Source organism: Mustelus asterias, chromosome 11 (genome assembly GCF_964213995.1).
Source record: "Mustelus asterias chromosome 11, sMusAst1.hap1.1, whole genome shotgun sequence".
In the NCBI taxonomy this organism is placed as follows: Eukaryota; Metazoa; Chordata; class Chondrichthyes; order Carcharhiniformes; family Triakidae; genus Mustelus; species Mustelus asterias.
In genome coordinates, this window is record NC_135811.1 from 81,133,795 (window position 1) to 81,157,706 (window position 23,912).

General features: G+C 44.4%; 1 protein-coding gene across 2 annotated transcripts; it reads right to left on the reverse strand.

Annotated features, from left to right (window-relative positions):
• Positions 1-4,498: 4,498 nt before the first annotated feature.
• Positions 4,499-20,290, reverse strand: LOC144500617 (gap junction gamma-1 protein-like). 2 transcript variants are annotated; one of them, XM_078223840.1, is made up of 3 exons: positions 20,171-20,201; positions 19,748-19,796; positions 4,499-8,124 (listed from the first exon to the last, which is right to left on the reverse strand). In XM_078223840.1, the coding sequence occupies exon 3, from the start codon at positions 8,094-8,096 to the stop codon at positions 6,924-6,926; it is 1,173 nt and encodes a 390-aa protein (XP_078079966.1). In that variant the 5' UTR covers positions 8,097-8,124; positions 19,748-19,796; positions 20,171-20,201; the 3' UTR covers positions 4,499-6,923. The 2 variants fall into 2 exon arrangements, with proteins under 2 accessions (XP_078079966.1, XP_078079967.1); XM_078223841.1 differs by lacking the exon at positions 19,748-19,796 and having other exon boundaries at positions 20,171-20,290.
• Positions 20,291-23,912: the final 3,622 nt, after the last annotated feature.

Below are 23,912 nucleotides of genomic sequence, written 5' to 3' on the forward strand. Positions count from 1 at the left end.
GGTGATAATTAGATCGAGAGACACAGATGCAATTCTGTGACTATATTAAATTCATATTCCGTTCTTATTTTGTAAAATCCTTTGGTTGTATTTATTTGTTAAAGTGGCACAGTGCTTAGCACTACTGCCTCACAGCGCCAGGGGCCCAGGTTCAATTCCGGCCTTGGGTCACTGTCTGTGTGGGTTTGCACATTCGCCCCATGTCTGCGTGAGTTTCCTCCGGGGGCTCCGGTTTCCTCCCACAATCCAAAGATGTGCAGGTTAGGTTGATTGACTATGCTAAGTTGCCCCTCAGTGTTAGCGCAATTAGCAGGGTAAATAGGTGGAGTTATGGCCTGGGTGGGATTGTTGTCGATGTAGCGTCGATGGACTGAATGGCCTCCTTCTGCACTGTAGGGATTCTATGAATAATAAAATATGTAGCAATTTGTCACAAGAATTGATTAGAGCTCAGATATTTCTCTGCAGTTATAAGCTGAGGTGTTAAAGAGAATTATCACTGTGACTGTTTTACATTAACAATTTCTATTATAAATATGGTTACAGGAATTTATAATGGTAGGAAGTTAATAGGGTTTTGCAGATATGCGGTGTATGCAGACAAAACTATTAATGGAGCTTGGTAGAACGATAATTACCCTTCACAATGATGTATACTGAAATAGTTTTTGGGAAGTGGGATTTAACTCAATAATGAAAAATTGTATTGTTATGTTTTCTATTTAGTGCACCCCAATGGTAATGAGGTTTTCAAATCAGGCTTGACAAAATCAGTTGCATATGAAAGCTGTGAGCATCTGTCCTACTTCAATGGGACAATTTTCATTTCCAACACTGTAGTGAGACTGTCTCCTGGGAGCAGAGCTCCCACTCTCCAGCGTCATTTCATAACTGCATTTTACAGTCTGAAAGTTCATGCTGATCAACAGTCAGGACTTGATTCAAACTCAACTATACCAAAAAAGAACCACCTGCTCCAACTGTGATGTTAGTGTCCCTTTAAGAAAAGTTTTTCTTTTAAACATTCTGCAGTGCTCACAGTTTCTGTGATGTCATTGTTGCTGGGCTGACTACAATGAGTCCTTTTATTGCTACTTCAATAGCTTAAGTGGGGGTTGTTTATGTTTACTCTGGGATTAGTTTTACGATCCTGCATTGTTAGGAGTAAAGGTCATGTGTTTTTGGACAGTTTCTTTTCTTTCCAGAGAGTTTCAGGTTTCAGTTTGGAGAGTTCGGAGGCTGCAGTTTAGTTTTTAGTTTTAGCAGGGGCATCAAGCAAGAAAGAAGCTGAAGTCTCTCTCTCTCAGTGTCTCCCTGTTCTATTTGGAAATTCTGCTGCCTCACAGCAGCTGGGACCTGGGTTCGATTCCCGGCTTGGGTCACTGTCTGTGTGGAGTTTGCACATTCTCCTCGTGTCTGTGTGGGTTTCCTCCGGGTGCTCCGGTTTCCTCCCACAGTCCAAAGATGTGCGGGTTAGGTTGATTGGCTATGCTAAAAAATTGCCCCTTAGTGTCCTGAAATGCGTAGGTTAGAGGGTTTTAAGACTTAACTAGATAGCCATATGAACCGAGTGGGAATGGAGGGATACAAAAGAATGGTCTAGTTTGGACCAGGGAGCGGCACGGGCTTGGAGGGCCGAAGGGCCTGTTCCTGTGCTGTATTGTTCTTTGGATTAGTGGGTAAAATATGTAGGGATGTGGAGGTAGGGCCTGGGTGGGATTGTGGTCGGTGCAGACTCGATGGGCCGAATGGCCTCTTTCTGTACTGTAGGGTTTCTATGATTCTATTCTATCTCAAGGCAATGTTTTGCCTTCCGGAAGGAAAGTACAGACTTCGAAAAGACTTCGTTCCAGTCGAGTGAGATTTTAATCTATGCCGTATTAAGCCTGTGAAAGGGTTTTGTCTATGAAAGGTTTTGGTTTGTTGGAATAGCTTTAATATTCAATTAAGGGTTAATACCCTATTGCAGTTGTTTTCTTTCTGTTTTTTGTTTGTCGTTGATAAAATATATTGCTAATTTTCTTTTTATACACGTTAACTATAAACTTTGTTTGATAAAATCTCCCTCGTGGGTTGTTGAATCATACCTGAGGTGAAACATATCATGCTCATCCTGGCCAAATTCAAGATGCAAAACTTATGGTTCGGGCGGTCTCCATAAAGTATTTTGGAGTTTCTAACCTGACCCATAATAAAACTGTGCTTCATTTTAAGTTTAAAGCTTATTTATTAGTGTCACAAGTAAACTTACACGAACACTGCAATGAAGTTACTGTGAAAATCCCCAAGTCGTAACACTCCAGCGCCTGTTCGAGTACACCGAGGGAGAATTTAGCACGGACAATGCACCTAACCAGCATGTATTTCGGACTGCCCCTGGCACTGTGCGGCAGCAATGCTAACCATTGGGCAACCCAAATTAGTGACACATTGCAGGTGATCTGGACCATAGTGAAATGCAATATATTCACCAGTAAGCATCCTACAATTCACTAGCACAAACAGACCAGCTTCTCCCACTGCCAACTGTTCTGAATATGGACAAAGAACACCACTGTTCTGTCTCATGCACAGGGCTCCTTCGTTCTCTTCACCGACTTCAACTTGCTGCACAACCATCATTTTCACACAAGACCTTTACTTGTTACCTACAAGTGCCTCAATTAGGAGACAGCCACTTCCCTACCTGGGAAAGAGGGGCAATAAGAGGCATCGGCCAAAAGCTGAGACATTGACTACTGCTCTTCTCCGAAGGTCAGAGGCAGTTTTATTGTTCTCCTGAATTAAAGGAATCCTGGCAGTGGTGCACACATTGAAGGTCTTCATAAAAATAGAAAGCACAGGAATGCGGCACAAGTGCTTTAAGCGCTCCTAAGTGAACTTCACTCAACAGAAGCTCTACCCCATGAACTTTAAACCAGACAGGGTCATGTAGCGTCCCCCTGGATGGCAAGATATCCCAGAGCACTGCTCACTCCTGCAACAATAAGGAGGGACTGATGTCACGTGGGTGAAGGCAGCAACATAGAGCAAGCGTACTGGATGCATTGAGATAACTAAAAGGCTCTTGGCATGAAGAAGAACTATCTTTTTAAAAATTAAAGTAGGACATGGGTCCTGGCCTTAACCCCAATGTAACCACACTTCCAGGATCTCCAATTCTACTAATAATTCGACTGAGACCATTTACAACAGGAACAACACACTTAACCTGAAATTCTTACAGTGAAGTATATTGCTGCATAATATTCTGCCATATTTAAAGATATGGGACTGAACTTAAAGGTGTTACAGGCATAGAATCATAGAATGGTCACATCACGGAAGGAGGGCCATTTGGCCCATCATAATGCCACTCACGTCTTTACTCCATAGCCCTGTAATTTCTTTCTTCAGATAATGATCCAATTCCAACTTCAATGTCTTGATTGAGTTTGCCTCTATCACACTCTTAGGTGGTGCATTCCAGATCCTAACCACACCCTGCGTGGAAATGTTTTCTCCACAGCATCGCCACTGCTTTTGACAATCACCTTCAATCTCGGTCCTCTGGTATTCAATCCTTCCAGCAATAGAAACAAGTTTCTCACTATCTACTCTGACCAGACACCTCGTGATTTTGAACACTTCTGCAAAAACCTCCTCTCAACCTTCCCTTTTCCAACAAGAAGGGTCTTGGCTTCTCCAATCTACCACCTTGCCCCTGAAACCAATTTTTATAAACCTTTTCTGCACCCTTTCTAAAGCGTGTCCAGAATTGGACAGAATACTCCATCATTAGGTATTAAAATTAGATTAATATTTTTGATGTTGACCCTCCCACCCCCCTCCCAAATTGGGGCGGCGAAGTGGCACAGTGGTTTGCACTGCTGCCTCACAGCGCCAGGGACCTGGGCTCGATCCCTGGCTTGGGTCACTGTCTGTGCAGAGTCTGCACTTCCTCGCCGTGTCTGCATGTGTGTTTCTTCCTCCCACAGTCTGAAAGACATGCTGTTTAAGTGCATTGGCCATGCTAAATTCTCCCTCAATGTACCCGAACGGGCGCTGGAGTTTGGCGACTAAGGGATTCTCACAGTAACTTCACTTCGGTATTAATGTAAGCCTAAACCAACGTTGCGCGCCCAAAATACTTGAAGCATGGAAGTTCATCCAGTTTCCATTCAAATTGCGTGGAAGGGAACCATTTTAAATAGTATGATACAAGCATACACAAGTGAAAGAACAGACAGACAACATATAGAACAAAACTTCTATTTGTAGTTACAATTCTGAAGTCCTTCTGAAAACATGCAGAAAACAGACAGGCTTTCAAACAAACTTGTTTCTTCAAATATGCTGACCTTTTTTTTGCCAATTGTATTATATAAAAAACAACTAGGATAATTTGCATTGATTATGCAATGACAAGGTACATTTCCTTAGACAACTAAAGAAGACAATCTGAAGACCTGGTTCCACATGCACACAACTTCAGCATGAAATAAAATATGCCTTTTACACAGAGTTTGGAATGTAGCATGAAAGTTAGGTAACAGAACACAAAAAAAAAGGCACCTTGTTTTTCTTTCAAATGGCAACGCAAAATTTATCATAAAAAGTGACTCGATGAATCAGGAGACAGTTTTCCATTTGGCACTCCCATCACTTCACTAAAAAAAGTGATGTGCGGTGTAGCTAAATTCAAAAGAAAAGGTACATGAAAGTAGGCATTGTTTTTAAACATAGTTCAATATTCTGAAAATAATTAATATTCCCTTTTAGCTAAAAAGGTAAGGTCCAGCTTGAGAATGCGGCTTCAACATGAAGTCATGACGGCACTTTTAACCAATCAGGAGTGACCCCTGCATCCGTGACGAGAAGACATTTTAATCTGTTGATGGCCAAGAGCGCTGCAAACATCTGGAGCAAACACTCCCCGAACCTAATAATGTTTTGGTTGGAAAGTACACATGAAACTTCCTCTCAAAAATACGATAGGGACAAACTGAAAAGTCCTCGTTGGTGATTTTCTAGCATCTTCTCTCCTACAGAAACACTTAGCCGAACACAAGGGTTATTTGCAATGGACTGAAACCAAAGGCATTCTTCAAATGTTACAATTTGTTCCAAAACAGAAACAAAAAGCACATTTGGTGCCTTGGAAGTCACAGTTGAGCGTTTGTGAAACAATATTTGAAGACAGTGGATTTTAGTTTGGCAATCCTATTCTTAAAAAATACCAAAGCTCAGCAAAGGTTCCTTCTCTTACACGTGGAAGCATTAACCTTTCATTATGCTAAGCTTTTCTAGATAGCATGTATTCTATTTAACTCTGATCAATAACAAAACAATTGTAAACATATCTCCCAACAGGTCCAATACTGGCATTGAGGACTCTGCCCTTTGTAATATAAACTCATCATAACCATAACCAATCCATTTTATGAGCTTTGGTACATTAACATTAATAAAATGTTGAGTCACCAAAGTAAATATGAAGGCTTCTTTTTGGAACGTTGGCAACAGCTGACCACAAAACATTGAGGAAGGTCAACAACTTATCATTCAATGTTTACTTTGGATCGCCAATTGGGAAAAAAGGAGAGAAAAGAAGCGGCGTTGGAAATTTTTCTCCCAAGAAACCTTACTACTTAAGGCGCCATGGTAATTGCTTGCTGTTTGCACTTTTGCGCAATGAATCATTCTTCGACAGAAGTGTCTCATTCGAGAGCACATCCAAGCAGTTGTAGTACTTACATGTTGAACGCTGCGTGATACTATCGTACCAAAATTTATCACAATGTGTCCTAGAAACATGCTTTCCCACTCCAGATGCATGCATCTCAAAATTAAATTCCGAAAGATGAAAAATAGCAAGCTGCAATTTCTATGCTAAAGATCATTTAGCATCACTGATCAGTCTCTCATGTGCAGTTTGATTTAATTTATGAACAATCTTTGTTTAAGTGCCAATTCAATACCTTGTTACACTAGTTGCTTATCTTCCTTCTAAAATAATAAAAAAGGGTGCGCATTAAACCATTTACTGAATAAGATCATGATTAGAAATCTTGGGCAATGTGGTTTGGATTCTCTTGTAACTGAAGGTGTGCAGCTGTCAACGGCATCTCAAACATTTCTGCAGTATCCTGTACTGTAACAGAGCATCAAGATAGATTTTGCACCCACATCAATTTTCATTCAATCCAGGAAGATCTATTGTAATCAAATCTAACTTAAATTATTTTGAAAAAAAGTGGGAGGTATCTAAGCAGATAGCTGCCAGTCTCAGTGTGTGGTAGAATGTGGCTCATCGTAATAGAAGTCTTACGTGGTCTGGATAAACCAATGTCCTGAAATGTTGTGTGCAAGTATCATAATAACAAAACGATACTAGAATCACTGTTACTGTAAAAAAAATTACTTTAAATTCAACCGTTTGCACAAAATTATTCAAATGCAAATCTCCAGTAACCTTGATTTATTGACCATGACCAAGCACGCTTATGATTATTGACCTGCTGCTTGTTGCTGTCCTCTTCCCAAAAAAAAAGGCACTTGTTTTGTATACACAGCTGAATAGTGAAGAGCTGCATTCAGTTCTTGAAATACCTTTAGCCAACTTGGCAATATGGCTGGTGGAAGGAATAAACTTAAATCCAATAGTGGCAATTGCTCCGCCAAAGTCTACCCGACAGAAGTCACCTCCGCAGTGAGCAGAGTTCTTCAACGATGCCAAAAAAAAAGCTTAATCTGCAACAAATTCCAATGCAGACCTCCACAGATGGAACCCAAGATAACCCAGTATTGTGGTGGGTGGATAACACATTTTGACCTGGAGTGGATCTCCAATGGCTATTTAATATAACCCATACTAGCAGTTTCAACTATTCATTTGTAATAAGCCATCTGCAACCGAAGCCAACTGAGCAAGGAAATAGTTGTCAAATCCACACGGAGGTCTTCCCATCTCCGGATTTGCTGCTTATGCTGCTCTTGTTCGATCCCGCCTTCCTCTTTTCCCTGGGGTGGTTCGAGGGCTTGCTGTGCTCATTGTAAGCCTGGAACGCCAGATCCAGTCGCTCCTGGGCCATTTTCAGCTGCTGCTGCACACTTTCCAAGTTGGCCGGGATGTTTTCGTCGTTGCTGCCGTACTGTTGCTCTTGGGCGATGTTCGCCTTGTTTTGCTTGTAAGCCATTTTGGCATTGGAAAGTTCCGTGTACGGAATCTGATCCGGTTTGATGGCAATGTTGTAGCCGGGGGGAGCGGACGGGGTGTTCCACGTGTAGGGGTAACTATAGCTAGCCTCTGTTACGGAGTTTTGCTTGTTTCGTAGTACATCCCTTATCATTCCAAATCCCAGATGCACCAACTCCCAGATGTCTATGACTAAACAGAGGCAGCTTACTCCGTACATTATCAGAAGAAAAATGGTCTTTTCTGTTGGCCTAGATACAAAGCAGTCTACCCGATGAGGGCACGGATCCCTTTGACACTGGTACCTCGCGGCCACCTCAAAGCCGTACAAAATATACTGGCCCACGAGAAAACTCAGCTCGATGGCAGTCCTGGTGAGCAACTGCACCACATAAATTTTCATCAGACCATCTCGCTTGATGCGACGTCGCCCATCGTGCTTGCTCAAGCTCTTTTGATCTGCGTTCTCTTTATCGCTATGCAGTTCTATCTCCGGATACAGTATGGGATCCTCGACATTGTCATCCTCAGCCTCTTCCAAAGCACGATGCTGTTTCCACTGCACTGCATACTGGTGCTTCCTGGGCTTTTGCCGCCCATACTCGTGATCTTCTGTTGCAGCAATCTTGTGGACGGCGTATCCCAGGTAGACAATAGACGGGGTTGCAATCAGTATGATCTGGAACACCCAGAACCTCACGTGGGATAACGGGGCAAAGGCATCATAGCAAACGTTCTCACAGCCCGGCTGCCCTGTATTGCAGACGAACTTGGTCTGCTCGTCGTAGTAAATAGATTCCCCTCCGACCACCGTCAGCACAATTCGGAATATAATGAGGACGGTCAGCCATAGCTTGCCAACAAACGTGGAGTGGTTGTGGATCTCCTCGAGAAGACGTGTTAGAAAACTCCAGCTCATGTTATTCAGTCAGCTTTATGATCGGCCCCTGCAAGACAACAGATCGTCACCGTTAGACACAAAATGGAGCATTTGTATGAACAAAAAAAAACTATAACCCCACAAAATAGTTTCAGAAACAACGGAACATGCGCACGATGTTCAGCACACACTCAGCACAATGTGGCACAGTGGTTAGCACTGCTGCCTCACAGCGGTTAGCACTGCTGCCTCACAGCATCAGGGAACCGGGTTCGATTCCGGCTTCGGGTCACTGTCTGTGCAGAGGCTGCACATTCTCCCGTGTCTGCATGGGTTCTCTCCAGGTGCTCCGGTTTCCGCTCACAGTCCAAAAGATGTGCAGGTTAGGTACGTTGGCCATGCTAAATTGCCTCTTAGTGTCCCAAGATGTGTAGGTTAGGGGGATCAGCCGTGGTAAACGCACGGAGTTACGGGAATATGGTGGGGAGGTCATAGAGTCACAGAGGTTTACAGCATGGAAACAGGTCCTTTGGCCCAACTTGTCCATGCTGCCCTTTCTTTTTTTAAATCCCTAAGCTAATCCCAATTGCCCGCATTTGGCCCATATCCCTCTATACCCATCGTACCCATGTAACCATCTAAATGCTTTTTAAAAGCCAAAATTGTACCCGCCTTTACTACTACCTCTGGCAGCTTGTTCCAGACACTCACCACCCTCTGTGTGAAAGAATTGCCCCTCTGGACCCTTTTGTATCTCTCCCCTCTCACCTTAAACCTATGCCCTCTAGTTTGAGACTCCCCTACCTTTGGGAAAAGATATTGACTATCTAGCTGATCTGTGCTGGGTAAGAAGCTGAGTGAAAAAGGGAAGAGAGAGAGAAAGTGAGAAAGAAAGGCAGGCACAGTACCACAAGATCTTCTCATGACCAGCAACCAGCAAGTTGTTGGTCTTAGAAAAAGAAGTGCAAACAGAAGTGCTAGCATCTAAACTCCAAAGATGTGCAGGTTAGATGGATTGGCCATGCAAAATTGCCCCTTAGTGTCAGGGGAGTTAGCAGGGTAAATACATGGGGTTACGGGGATAGGGCCTGGGTGGGATTGGCGTCGGTGCAGACTTGATGGGCCAAATGGCCTCCTTCTGCACTGTAGAGATTCTATGATTGCCGTGTAAGATTCAACAAAGCCTGATCAATACTGCATCTTCAGCAGTTGTTCACCAGGTCGCTGCCTCATCTTTCAGGAGGGATTAAATCGGTGTCCAGGCCAACACTTATTAACCATAATTCTCGATAACAGACTGACTGGTCATTGATGTTATTTGCTGTTTCCATGGGACTGTACTTGCTCATTCAGCAGTGACTCAAATGGTTGCAAAACACTTTGGGAAGACCTCAGTACATGAAAGAGCCCCCAGCCTTCTCCTGATAATTCAAAAGCCTTTTTTATTCCTAAAGTAAGGTCTCCGTCAGATTTCTAAACCCAAAGAAGTTTACATCTCACATTGTTCAGGGACACCTCAGAGTTTGAAGCAGAAAACATTCTTCTTGTAGTATTTGTATGCCTCATAAGGTGGAGCCACAACACTGCTCTGGGGTGGAAGAGACACACAGAGACACACACAGAGACACAGGCAGGCAGGCAGATAGACACACAGGCAGACAGGCAGACAGGGAGATTTTTGGGGTCAGACAGAGAGAAGACGTGTCCCCTTTTCTTTGTGTTCTGCCACTTTTCTTTCGGCTCACGTCCAACCCTTGTTGCTCCCGGTGATGCCTTGCCCTTATCTTGTGGTTTATTTTCTTCTTCCCTCCTGGGCCTTTTTCTATTTAAAACTAATATATATCATTTGTGTCAGTTTTTTCTTGCGTGGGGTGGTGCATGAGTGAGAGTGAGGGGAAAACCAGCAACTTGCATTTAGCAGCAGCTCTTCATGGATCGGTGAAAATACAAATGGGAAACCTCAGAGAGAAGGGGTAACCAAAAGCTTGACCGAAGATGTGTGCTCTAAGTAAATGGAGGAGAAGAAAGGGGAGATTGTAAGAGAGGGAATGTCAGAATGTGGGATCCAAGCCACCAATGCCATAGCCACAAGTGATTGGGCAAGGAAAGAGACAAAATGTTACAACAATGGAGACATTTAAGGAGTTGGCTGGGGGAAGAGTGTGCGTGGCGATAATTGGAGGGATTAACATAGCTAGGAAAAAAAAATGGAAAATTAAAGATTGCATTTATATCGGTACCACACCCCTTATCCAGCATCACAAAATCCTGAAGGACCCAAACACCAGGTCCTGCACATGAAACTACAAATGAACTTTAAATTAGTCAACACTCAATCAAGGAGTAAAACAGGTTACAACATTGCAAGTGCACCCTTCAGCAGAACCTGATTATTATGAGACAATTTGTACAGCACAGGAAACAGGCCCTTCGGCCCTCCAAAAACTTGTATTTTAATACGAAATGAAAATAAATGAAGGAAAGGCTGTTTTATTTTAGACTTCCAACATCTACAATAACTTGCTTTTGTAATTTTGTATAGTTGGAAAATGAGAGAAAAAGCGGCAAGCAGCGAGGAGAGAATGGATAGATACATCAAGCATAAAGAGGGAGTAAATACTACTCGGTAAAAGACAGTTCAGTGAAAAAAGTCTGACAGCTCCCATCACCCCGAGACCCAAAATCTGGAAAATCCCTGTGTCTGGTAAGTGTCTAGTCCCAGCTTCCTGGATACGGAATCCGGTATCTGTAAAGCACTTATCATGACCCCCAGATGTCTCAAACCACTCTACAGCCATTGAAGTGTAATCACTGTAATGTAGGAAACAGGGCAGCCGATTTCCCCACAGCAGTGTGCCAATGACCAGTTAATGCTTTTTGTGATGTGGATCGAGGGATAAGTATTGGCCTGGTCACCGGGGATAACTCCCCTGCTGTTCTTCCAAATAGTGACACGGCATTTTCTACACGCAACCCATCAGGTGGACAGAGTCTCAGTTTAAGGTCTTGTTCAGAAGGTGGCACCTCCGACAGTGCAGCACTCCTTCAGTACTGCACTGGTGTCTCAGCCTTGGTTTCTGTGCTAAAGTGCAGGAGTTGGACTTGAACCCAGACCTCCTGATTCAGAGGTGAGAGAGTGCTGACAAACGAGCCACAGCTGACACACACACAGAGGAATTCAATACTTCTGGAATTGGGGTATCAGGAACCAATATAGATCAGCAGGGAGAGTAGGATTGGATAATGGATAGGATATGGCCAGCACAGCTTTGGGATCACCTGAATTTTTAAAAATTCAGGTGTGGGATATGGGCATCGCTGGCTGGACAGCATTTATTGCCCATTGACAAAGAGTCATCTGGACTCAAAACTATCTTCTCTCCTTACAGATGCTGCCAGACCTGCTGAGATCTTCTAGCATTTTCTCTTTTGGTTTCAGATTCCAGCATCTGCAGTAATTTGCTTTTATTTATTGCCCATACCTAGTTGCCCGAGGGCAGTTGAGAGTCAACCACACTGCTGTGGCTCTGGAGTCACATGTAGGCCAGACCAGGTAAGGACGATAGATTTCCTTCCCTGAAGGACCATCATGCGTTGTGCATTCTAACTCCAAGTGTTGCCCATCACAGAAACTGACAACTACCACATGGGTTTTTAATGAACCAGATGAGTTTTTCCGACAATCAACAATGGTTTCATGGTCATCAAAAGATTCTTAATTCCAGATTTTTTAAAAAAATTCAAATTTCACCATCTGCTGTGGCGGGATTTGAACCCGGGTCCCCAGAACATTAGCTGAGTTTCTGGATTAATAGTCTAATGATAATACCACTAGGCCATCACCTTCCCCAGAAATCTTTTGGGAGGGCAGAGGATGGGAAGACTGTCAGGAGAACAAGTCAAGCCTGGAGAGGCTATAGTTGTGAATTAAGATTTCTGCAGCGGATGAACTGAAAAAAGATGGAGGCATCAGGTGATATGGAGGCGGTAGTTGGCAGGTTTTGTGATGGACAACACTTGGAGTTAGAATGCAAAAGGCATGATGGTCATGGAGAGGTCCATGATCATCACATGGATGCTGTCCTGAGTTTGTAGATGATGAAACCAAGGAGCACATCTGGATTTTAGAAATTTGCCCATGGGATGTGGGCATTATGCCCATTCCCTAATTGCCCAAGAAGGTGGTGGCAAGGGACTGCCTGAAACACTGCAATCCATGTAGGGAAAGTGCGCACACAAAACTGTTAGGATGGGAGAAGGAAGAAGGTGACAAAAAGATTCCTGAGGAATTTTTAAGTGACTCTGCAGAATGTGATGCCACTGTTATAGACACTTTCATGGTATGATGGATAGATAAGATAAGAGCTAAGTAAGGCAATCTAATGGAGCTTTAGGAAGCTTGACTGGGTCAGTGGTCTCCGAGAGATTTCATGTGTGCGCTTAGCCTACGAGCTGCATTTTCAGGATGGCAAGTGCTGGAGAGTTCACAGGGAACGCATCCCCACCGTCTCTGACAGGTCCAGTGCCATTTCCCACGACTCGGAGAGCTATTGGCCAATCTCCAGCCCACCAAGGCACACCGCTGCAGTGGCTGGACCTGGTACTGGAGCACTGTACCTGAGACTAGGTCCCAGGAACCGCAGTGCTGGTAACTGCCAGGGGTTCTGGGGAACAGAAGGTAGGGAATGCCCTGGAGCCGGTGATCTTACTCTTGGCTGGGGGAGGTGGGCAGAGGGGGGGCGGGGGCGGCGGCGGTGGGAGAAACAGAAGTCTCTGGTCCATGATGGTGGAGCGTGCCCCCAATTGAAGGGAAGTTCCAACGAAGGCATCTCACCCCCCCCTCAAGATCGAGAACTTTTAATGTCAGTCATTTGGAATACATCAGCTTACAAATTGAGGCTGGGCAGAAAAGGCTCTTCAGTAGCCATTAGGTGGCCACTTAAGGGCCTTAATAAGGGCAGGGGTGGGATTCCTGATCGAGGCACCCTCTCACCATGAAATTGTATCACAGTCAAGGCAGGCAGGATCCCCAAGGGAATCCTGTCCACGCTGCTGTACGCTCCTCTGACCCGTCTCGGAAACCACCGGATGGGGGCGGGGGGATTAAAATCCTGGCCTATGTTTCTCACCATTTGGCCCCTCAAGCCTATTCCCCCTATCAGTGAGATTGTGGCTAAATGAGATCCTAATTCCATTTACCCACCACGGCTCAATGGTTCTTAATGCCATTTGGTGGCAAAAATCTCATCACTGAGATTTAAAATTAATTGAGCTGCTTTTTGTGGCAGAGCTTTCCGCTCTTCCACCATTCCTCATAAAGAACTGTTTCCTAACTTCTCTACTGAGTAACCTAGCACTGATTTCCAATCCCCTCATCCTGCACTCTCCCATCAGCAGAAAACTTTCCCATCTACCTCATCATTTCCATCCAAAATACTAAAAGCCTCAGTCATATCATCACAAGTCAGACAGGCAAAGATGTGGGAGACAATAAATATATTCAGGGAAATCTATCTTCGTCTCCCTTAGGAATATTAATTGACCCTGCCTGCACCACTCTCTCCCAAATCTCACAACCCTCGGAAAAAACAAATTCTCCTAATCTCTATTTTAAGTGGGAGACACTATTTTTAATCTGTTCCCTCTAGTTCTGGTCTCTCCCACAACGAGAAACATCCTCTCAGCATCCACCCTGTCAAATCTGTTTCAATAAGATCACCTCTTAATCTTTTAAAAGTTTATTAGTGTCACAAGTAGGCTTACATTAACACTGCAATGAAGTTACTATGAAAATCCCTGAGTCGCCACACTCCGGCACCTGTTCGGGTACATCGAGTGAGAATTTAGCACGGCCAATGCACCCTAACCAGCACATTTCTCAGACTGAGAGGGAAACCCACGCAGACATGAGGAGAACGTGCAAACTCTGCAGTCACCCAAGCCGGGTCCCTGGCTCTGTGAGGCAGCAGTGCTAACCACAGTGCCAAACCAACCAATTGTTTTAAAAACAGCAACAATTGAAGTCACATTTCCTAGGTTTCATGAGCTAGATTTCCATGGGCTCAGGACTTGCATGTGCTCCATCGGCCGTGGGTCATAAAAGATCAAAAATGAGAGGGCACAGATTTAGAGTAATTAGCATAAGAAACAAAATTGATATAGAGTCATAGAGGTTTACAGCATGGAAACAGGCCCTTCAGCCCAACTTGTTCATGCCGCCCTGTTTTTTCAAAACCCCTAAGCTAATCCCAATTGTCCGCATTTGGCCCATATCCCTCTATACCCATCTTATCCATGTAACTATCTAAATGCTTTTTAAAAGACAAAATTGTACTCGCCTCTACTACTGTCTCTAGCAGCTTGTTCCAGACACTCACCACCCTCTGTGTGAAAGAATTGCCCCTCTGGACACTTTTGTATCTCTCCCCTTAAACCTATGCCCTCTAGTTTTCGACTCCCCTACCTTTGGGAAAAGATATTGACTATCTAGCTGATCTGTGCCCCTCATTGTTTTATAGACCTCTATAAGATCACCCCTCAGCCTCCTACGCTCCAGAGAAAAAAGTCCCAGTCTATCCAGCCTCTCCTTATAACTCAAACCATCAAGTCCCGGTAGCATCCTAGTATATCTTTTCTGCACTCTTTCTAGTTTAATAATATCCTTTTTATAACAGGGTGACCAGGACTGCACACAGTATTCCAAGTGTGGCCTTACCAATGTCTTGTACAACTTCAACAAGACGTCCCAACTCCTGTATTCAATGTTCTGACCGATGAAACCAAGCATGCCGAATGCCTTCTTCATATGAGGAAAAAAACTTTCACGCAGCTGTCACAATGACAGGAAACTGACTGAGAGAGATCAAACTCCACCCAGACAGTGACCCAGGTCCCTGGTGCTGTGAGGCAGCAGTGCTAGCCACTGTGACTCCCAATGGTTACAGGCCCAGCCTGTCCAACATTCCTTCACAAGATAACTCCCCGCCCACCCCAGGTATCAGTCAAGAACTGCTTCGACAGACATTTATATTCTTTCTTAAGGAGACCAAAACTGCACATGGTTTACCAGATGTGGTCTCAACAACTGTAGCAAAATATCCCTACTTTTATATTCCATTCCCCTTGAAATAAACATTTAATTTGTCTTCCTAAGCACATGCTGTAACTGCACACATCTTCCGATTCATATACCAGGACACCCAGATCCCTCCGAACAGTGCCAGATTTAGGCAAAAGCTAAACAAGCTACAGCTTAGGGCCTCACAATCCGCAGGGGCCTCCAAAATTTCAGAAGGTTTACAATGAAGAGAACTTTTAAGAGCGGATACCAGAAAAGAAAAAGAAAGCACCAGCTTGAAGAGCAACTCAAAAAATTACCAAAATCTATGAGAGAGATCAAGCCAGCCAAATGATAAATATGTAATCAGTAAATGCATTCATTTGAAAATAATTTGTATTTTTCACTTTAAATAACTTGCTATTAAATAATTAAAAGGCATAATTATGTTTTCAATATTTTTGTGGCGACCCAAGGTCCTGTTTTGGTACGCATCTTTGAGAGACCTTTTGGTGTAACTTTTTAACAAGGGGCCTCCAAGCTTTATATAGCTTCGGGCCTCACCAAGTCTAAATCCGGCACTGCCTCCGAACCCCAGGTTTTAAATTCTCTCTCCATTAAAATTGCTGCTTCTCTATTCTTCTTGCCAAAGCGGACAACCTCACATTTCCCCACATTATGCTCCGTCTGCCACTTTTCTGTCCACTCACTCAACCTTATGGGCAGGGGTTGCATGGTGACACAGTGGTTGACGCTGCTGCCTCACAGCGCCAGGGATCCGGGATCGATTCCAGCCTTGGGTGACTGTCTGGGTGGAGTTTGCACGTTCTCCCTGTGTTTGCATGGGTTTCCTCCGACAGTCCAAAGATATGCAGGTTAGGTGGGTTGGCTAAGCTATCGTAAATTGTCCCTTAGTGTCCCAAAATATATTAGGGGGATTAGCCAGGTAAATACATGGGGTTGCAGAAGAAGCCCGAGTAAGACTCGATGGGCCAAATGGCCTCCTTCTGCACTGTAGGGATTCTATGATTCTATCTATATCCCTTTGCAGACCCCTTGGGTGGAATTTTCCCGTCCAGCCGCCACGGTAATCATTGCGGGCGGGACATGGACCATGCAAAGGTCCGTTGACCTCGGACGGGATTTTCTAACCTTGGGGCGAGCGCAGCCGGAAAATCCTGCCCTTGTGTCCCATTCGCAACTTACTTTCCTACCTACTTTCCTACCTACTTTTGTATCGCCAGCAAAATTAACAATCATGGGGCATCACAGTGGTTAGCACTGCTGCCTCACAGCACCAGGGACCCGGGTTCAATTCCTGGCTTGGGTCACTGTCTGGAGTTTGCACGTTCTCCCCGTGTCTGCGTAGATTTCCTCCGGGTGCTCCGGTTTCTTCCTACAGTCCAAAAATGTACAGGTTAGGTGGATTGGCCATGCTAAATTGCCCCTTAGTGTCAAGGGGACTAACTAGGGTAAATGCATGGGGTTATGGGGATCGGGCCTGGAGAGGATTGTGGTCGGTGCAGACTTGATTGGCTGTATGGCCTCCTTCTGCATTGTAGATTCTACGTCCCTTTGTAGCTTCCTAATTCCATCTGCACAAACTTACTGTCTCCCCGAACAGAAGGATTAAAAGAGCAAATCCCTACAGATTTTCTGTACTCCGATCTTCAGCTCCCTAAATGGCAAGGCTTGGGGTTGGAGGAAACCCAATCGACTCGGATGGCTCCAAACCAATTCTGCATGTCAAAATCTACATAACTTGTTTAAAAGGAACATAAAAATGAAAATTAAATGATTGAATCATCTGACGACACATGTCTAGTGCTGTATCAGCCAAACATGGCATCTGCCAAGCCCTATAATTACATGAGCAACTGACATGCAATTTCCAGCATCTCAACCTGGTACAATATTGCTATAAATAATCACAAACCTAACATTTAAAAAGGAATTAAATGTGTAACTGTACAGTTGGATATTCTTCTCAGTCCAAGTGACTACAGTATAAAAATTTCACACAGCACACTTTTCTGTAACGTTATGGAATCCTAACCACAATACTACAAAAATGATAAAGACCTCCACAAAACAATTGTACTTAAAACAATTTTGCTTTCAGGAGATCAATAGCATTATAAGAATGTTTGTTAACTTCCTTTCTTTATTTGTTCTTTTATAGGATGTGGGTGCCACTGGCAAGGCCCAGTATTTGTAGCCCATCCCTAATTGCGACTGAGTGGCTTGCTCAGCCATTTCAGAGGGCAGTTAAAAGTCAACCACATTGTTGTGCAAATGGAGTCACATTTAAGCCAGACTAAGGAAGAATGGCAGATTTCCATCCTTTAAAGGATGGATCAATAATCAATTATAGTTCCATTACCTTTCAACTCCAGATTTTACTAAGCAACTTCAAATGCCACCAGCAACCACAGTGGGATTTGAACCCCATGTCCCCAGAGCATTAGCCTGGGCCTCAGGATTATTAGTCAAGTCACATAACCTTGGTGACACCATCTACCTACCCCAATACAAATAGCAATGTCATTTGTATTGTGTCTCCTTAGCCATCTGCTCAGATAAACTTAGGAAAGTCATGACCAATAAGGCGTCAATTTCTGAATTGTTTAATTCCTGTTTTCCTGAAACGGGTGGGAAAACTAAGTGCAAACAGTCAAACAAACCTGTTTATTTCTTCACTTCCCCCACCCCAATATCAAGTAATGATCAGGAAAAAAAAACAACATTTGCGTGCGGACACTTTTCAAAAGTGCTTGCAAAATGACTTGTGGGTTAAATAAGGTTGCAGAACTTAGTTTTTCCTTTATTTCCATCACCCTACTTCCAGGGAGCTAACTCGTGCTGAAGATGACTAAAAAGCGAAGGGATTACGGATGTGCCAAGAAGGGCTACGGCGATGTCCAGCTCATTCGATGCAAACTTTGCCCGCTGCATTCCCAAAGACAAGGCCATTAAGAAGTTTGCCATCCACAACATTGTGGAGGCTGCTGCAGTTCGAGATATTTCAGGGGCAAGTGTCTTCGATGCTTATGTGTAGCTCAAGCTAAACGTGAAATTGCATTACTGTGTCAGCTGTGCTATCCACAGCAGAATGGTAAGAATTCGTTCACGAGAGGCAAGGAAGGACCGAACTCCACCTCCATGTTTCAGGCCGGGCGCCAACATCCCACGTGGACCTCCTCAGAAACCTATGTAAACATTAGTGAATCCAATAATTTGGTTTAAAATAATAAAAATGTTGGACCATTAAAAAAACACCTGGTCCAAAGATGCGCAGATGAAGTGGATTGGCCATGCTAAATTGCCCTTTAGTGTTCAAAGATGTGTAGGTTAGATGGATTATCCATTGTAAACATGTGGGTAATAGGGATGGGGCCTGTGTGAGACGCTCTGTCAAGAGTCGGTGCAGACCTGATGGGCCAAATGGCCTCTTCTGCACTAGGGATTCTATGACCAGCCATATAAATAACGTGGCTACCAGAGCAGGTCAAAGACTAGGAATTCTGCGGCGAATAACTCACCCCGACTCCCTACACAGCCTGTCCACCATCTACAGGGCATGGGTCAGGAGTGTAATGGAATACTCTCTACTTGCCTGGATGAGTGCAACTCCAACAACACTCAAGTATCTCAACACCATCCAGGACAAAGCAGCCCACTTCATTTATACCCCTTCCAAAGACATTCAATCCCTTCACCACAGACCAACAGTAGCAGCCGTTTCTATCATCAACAAGATGCACCATAGGAACTCACCAAAGTTCCTTCGACAGCACCTTCCAAACCCACGGCCACTACCATCTAGAAGGACAAGGAGGAGCAGCAGATACAAGGGAACACCACCACTTGGAGATTTCCCTCCAAGTCACTCGCTCTCCTTGACTTGGAAACATATTGTGGTACCTTCACCATCACTGGGTCAAAATCCTGGAACTACCTCCCCTAACAGCACTGTGGGTGTACCTACAGAAGTTCACCACCACTTTCTCAGGGATGAGTAATAAATGCTGGCCTAGCCAGCGACAGGACACCCACATGAAAACTACAAACGCCAGCTCAAAATGTACATTCAGATAATGATCAAAAATGTAGATGGGGGTGAGGGGGGGGGGGTGGAGAATAATACCTTTTGGATTGTTCCAAAGCATACTTTATAGAAGAATATTTTGAATTACTAATCATGCTACAATCTTCAAAAATTAAATGAGACCTCCAACTGTAAATGAAAAGTCGAAGTAAACAGAGAATTTAAAGAATGCACCAACTTGCCCCTGGAAATACAGTAAATGTGGTAACAATGACCTAACTTTTAAACTATTGCAAGCAATTCCCTAGAAACAACGGAAACCACGTTAAGCTGCTGTTTTTTTTTTGGGTGGTTATCCTCCCCCCTCCAAATTCCTGGTATTACCAACTCCCCTTCCCAAGGGATACATTTCTTCTGTTCGTTACTTTAAATGTATTGCTCACCACTCTGTACTAATCAAGGAGTGATGAGGGGCAGCGGTGCGGGTTGGAAAGGACTCAACTGCTGCTGGCTTTTCAGTCTGTTAAAAACTGCAGAGCGCGAAAAAGAGGGCGAGACAAAGGAGAGAAAAGTGTTACAACTTACCCAGACTTTGGCAACAATGCGGCAAAGATGAATACAATTCATTGGGATCCTTAAACAACAGGAGTGGTAGAATCCAGAATGCTAAAGTTTACAATTAATACAAAGGGTCTATTTCTCTCTCATTTCCAAGCCCTGAGTGTTTCCTGCCCCTAAACCCCTTCCCCACCCATTAAACTGCACACTGTCGCTTTGTTCTAACTTCAAGTCCCATCGTTTCCCTTGAACCACAAACTATTGGTTAGACTCTGAACTAAAATCGTTAAAAGTATCCAAATAAAAACACACACTTATTCACCCGAGGCTGGATTAGAGTTTTTTTCCCCCAATGTTAAATACGGAGATTCAGCCGTGGGGCGAAACTTTTTTTTTCCTTTACAAAATGTGCAGCAACTTTTTAAAGAAGTTTCTTTAAGAAGTTCTTACCTCCCACTATTTCCGGGCGGAGCAGCGCTCATTCTCCGCTGGACTTGAACCCCCTTGTTCTCTGCTTCCCAATCCGCCCCCTATATTCTCCCTCTGATAGTCGCAGACAAGACTTTCCCCTCCCGAGCGGAAACTCGCGTCCCAGCTGGGGGTTGACAGTGGGAGCGACTGCAACAGCGTTACAGAGGAGATCCAAGCCTGGTGGCATTGTGTGTCTGCAGTCTCAATGCACTCACACTTGCAATAAGTGTTGCATCAGTCTTCGGATTATAGTTGGAGCCACTTTTACACAAGCCTTTTATTGGTGCATTTCCACTTATTATTTATTAGTGTCACAAGTTATTAACACTGCAATGAAGTTACTGTGAAAATTCCCTAGTCGCCACACTCTGGCGCCTGTTCCGGTACACTGAGGGAGAATTTAGCATGGCCAATCCACTTAACCAGCACGTCTTTCGGACTGTGGGAAGAAACCGGAGCACCCGGAGGAAACCCACGGGGAGAACGTGTAGACTCCGTACAGTGAGTGATCCAAGCCAGGAACCGAACCCAGGTCCCTGGTGCTGTGAGGCAGCAGTGCTAACCACTGTACCGCCCATTTGTATCTATTTGGGAACATGGTGCACATGAACAACATTACAGCACACAGGAAGCTGATTATTTTATTATTTATTCAAACTATGCAACAGACCATAGCCCCTTGACACGGATCAACTTTGCAAAAATCTTACTAAAATCTTACTAAACTAGCTAAAAGGTAAAATGTTAGACCACAAGAAAATTTTGCTTACAAGTAAAGTAAAGTTTATTTATTAGTCACAAGTAAGCTTACATTAACACTGCAATGAAGTCTGAAGGGTGAATAAGGTATTGACCTAAATCTTTGGGCACCTGTATGGCCAGAGGTTTGAAAGTAAGTGGAAGATGCTTTGCGCGTCAATTGAACACGAGGCACAAAGCTTCGGTAACAGAAGGCTTTTATTGGCTAACAATGGAACTTAATAGAACGTTAACACACTATCCCAGACTGACGAGGTCCCGCCCGAGCAGGGGGTCTTATACCTCTCCCAGGAGGCGGAGCCCGACTGGGATGTGCCACAACAGTAACAACCACAGGTGTATCAATCCCACCCTACAACATTAGAACAATCCCACAGTGGGAACCAACGATGGTTCACCACACCCTGTGAAAATCCTGATGCACAGATAGTTGTGGAAATTACCCAGGAAGTTTAAACTTCGGATGGGCTGATTTCCCCTGCCCAGAACTCTCCACAAATGTCTCCAAAACAAGCTCGATCCGTGGGACTTTACCTGGATATTTATCCTGGAAATGGTACACTGGTCGATGCCAGGTCTAACTCCATGATGAGCCACCATAACTCAGCTGAGCACCACAACCGACTCCCCAGTCGTAACCCCGACCAACTCCTCCCTCGGCCCAACTACCCTCTCAACCACCCACTCACTCAGAAAGACTTGAAAAAGGCTTGAAAAGGTGGCATGCCCTATCCTCACCTGCTTTCTCTTTCACTTGATGATTTCCTGGTGAACTCCTTTAATGTTTCAGGTACTTCTTCTGAAATAAATTTAACTGATGTTATGACAAGAAGAGATAATTTAATTCAACAATTTTACTGCTTAATCATTTTGTTTTTTTTTCCATTGTGCTGTTTCTATTCCCAGATTGTTAAAGTTGTATCCCTTCTCCAAGCTGAGGATGTTAAAGAATGCAGTATAGTGCATCTCCCTTTACTTTTTGTTCCTTTAAAGGTTCTCTCAAGAGCACAACTCTTTGACAAAGTTTTTTACATCTTCCATAATATCTACTCATTGTTCCACAGGAGCAGGCTGAGGGTAAGGGAGCTTGTTTGTGCACTAATTTATTTATTTTTCAGTTAAATTTGTGAAAAGAAATCGGAGGTTTTTTTTGGCAAAATGAGGAAAATGCATGTCTCACTGACTGCAGACTCCTCTGCACCTGGTGGGAGAGGAAAATGACAGGAAACATGAAAGAGAGGTGATCAAAGTTATCGATGGTGACCAAAACTATTTATACCAGACAAGGAAGAGCTACTTGGCTGTGTGTAGGGAAATGAGGCCTAGTAGATTACATTTCTTAAAGGAGGCCTCGAGGGAGCTACACCATCAGCTGCAGCCAGATGTAGAACCCATTTCCAGGGCAGGAAAGCACTATTAGTCGCTGTTTGGTTGATAGTCAGGATCATGGAATTCCTACAGTGCAAAAAGAGGCCATTCAGCCCGTCAAGCCTGCACCCTTACCAATCGCCTGCAGACTAGCAGTGGGCCCCCACTCCCTCCCCGATTGGGTTGCCCCTTCAGGCCCCCCATAAGCACTCCCCCATAGGCCCCTCCCTCTTAGGCCCCGCCCCATAGGTACCTCCCCCAGCACTGCCCGTTGGGCAATGCAAAGGTGTCCAGTGAGCATTACTGAGGTGCCAGGCTGGCCCTTCCCAAGGGGCACCCCCTTTCCTTCAGCCTTCCTGGGAGGCCTCAATGGCCTCCAGTTCTACCAGCGAGGCCAACACTGTTTCCTGTTCATGGGGAGCAGGTGTTTTCCTCGCCATAAAGGCAAGCGAGCCCAAACGATTGAGCGCCCAGCTCACTAACACTATGTAAATCCTCATTAAAATATATTTAAATAATCTATTCAGCCACTCGCTGGAAATGGGCAGGAGGCTGACCGTGCCGGAAATCTGGCTCTTGTAAGATCTTTAACCTGGTGTTGTGAGACTTCTTACTCTTGTAAGATCGTCAGAGCCGAGAAATTGGGTGCGATCCTGATTTCTCAGCTCCTGCACCATTTTACCGACTTGGCGCTGTCCATTGATGGGCGGGGCGAACCAGTAAAATCCCGGCCAGACTCTCCAAACGCAAGCATTCATCAGCTCAGAAATGTTAAATTTTTATATTTCCACTCTTTCCAATCCAATCATCGCCAGGGCAACCCCACCCTGTTGCCTCTGGAGTCCTTCAAGGATCCATGTTCAGGATCTTCCTCATCTACATTCTGTCCCCTAGCTTCATCCAAAGACTTGCGATCTACGGCCGCATGTACGCTAATGTCATCCATCTCAATCACTCTGCCATCTCTTAAAATCCCTCAGTATTGTCATATCGATTGTCCAAAATCCAGTCTTAGATGAGCTGCAATTTAAATATTAGGTGGAATTTTACAGCCATTCCCACTGATGGGATCTTTTGGTCCCACTGAAGTTGATCCCCGCTGCGGGTTTTCCGATGGCAGCACAGACGAGCAATGTAAATCACCATTGGCTTTGGCAGAACCAGCAGATCCCACCGGCAGCCGAAGGCGAGCCACCTCCGCCACAGAAAACCCGCTGCGGGGGAGCTGGAAAATTCCACCCATTGTCTTTGCTCCATGCCACAAACCTCCTAGTTCACTTCCCACTGCCCAAGGATGAACCAGACTGTCCACGGCCTTGGCAATTCCAAGTTCACTGTAGGAGGCCCTATAGCCTCCCCTGCACAAAGATCATCGACATACACTTCCAAAATATTTTACACCTCCACAGATACTTTATCCCACCTGCTATCAACACACTGATCCCTGGCCTTTGTCACTTAACTGTTCAGATGCTCTCCTGATTAACCTCCCACCATCCCTAAATTTCAGCTCATTCAAACTCTGCTTCTGGTATCTTGCCATGTACAAAGCTCCAGTAATCCAGCCTCCATGCTTTTGCTGACCAACAACTCC

What these genes read in the sequence shown, in the direction of transcription:
- LOC144500617 (XM_078223841.1), bottom strand. Translation starts at nt 8,096, where the DNA reads ATGAGCTGGAGTTTTCTAACACGTCTTCTCGAGGAGATCCACAACCAC.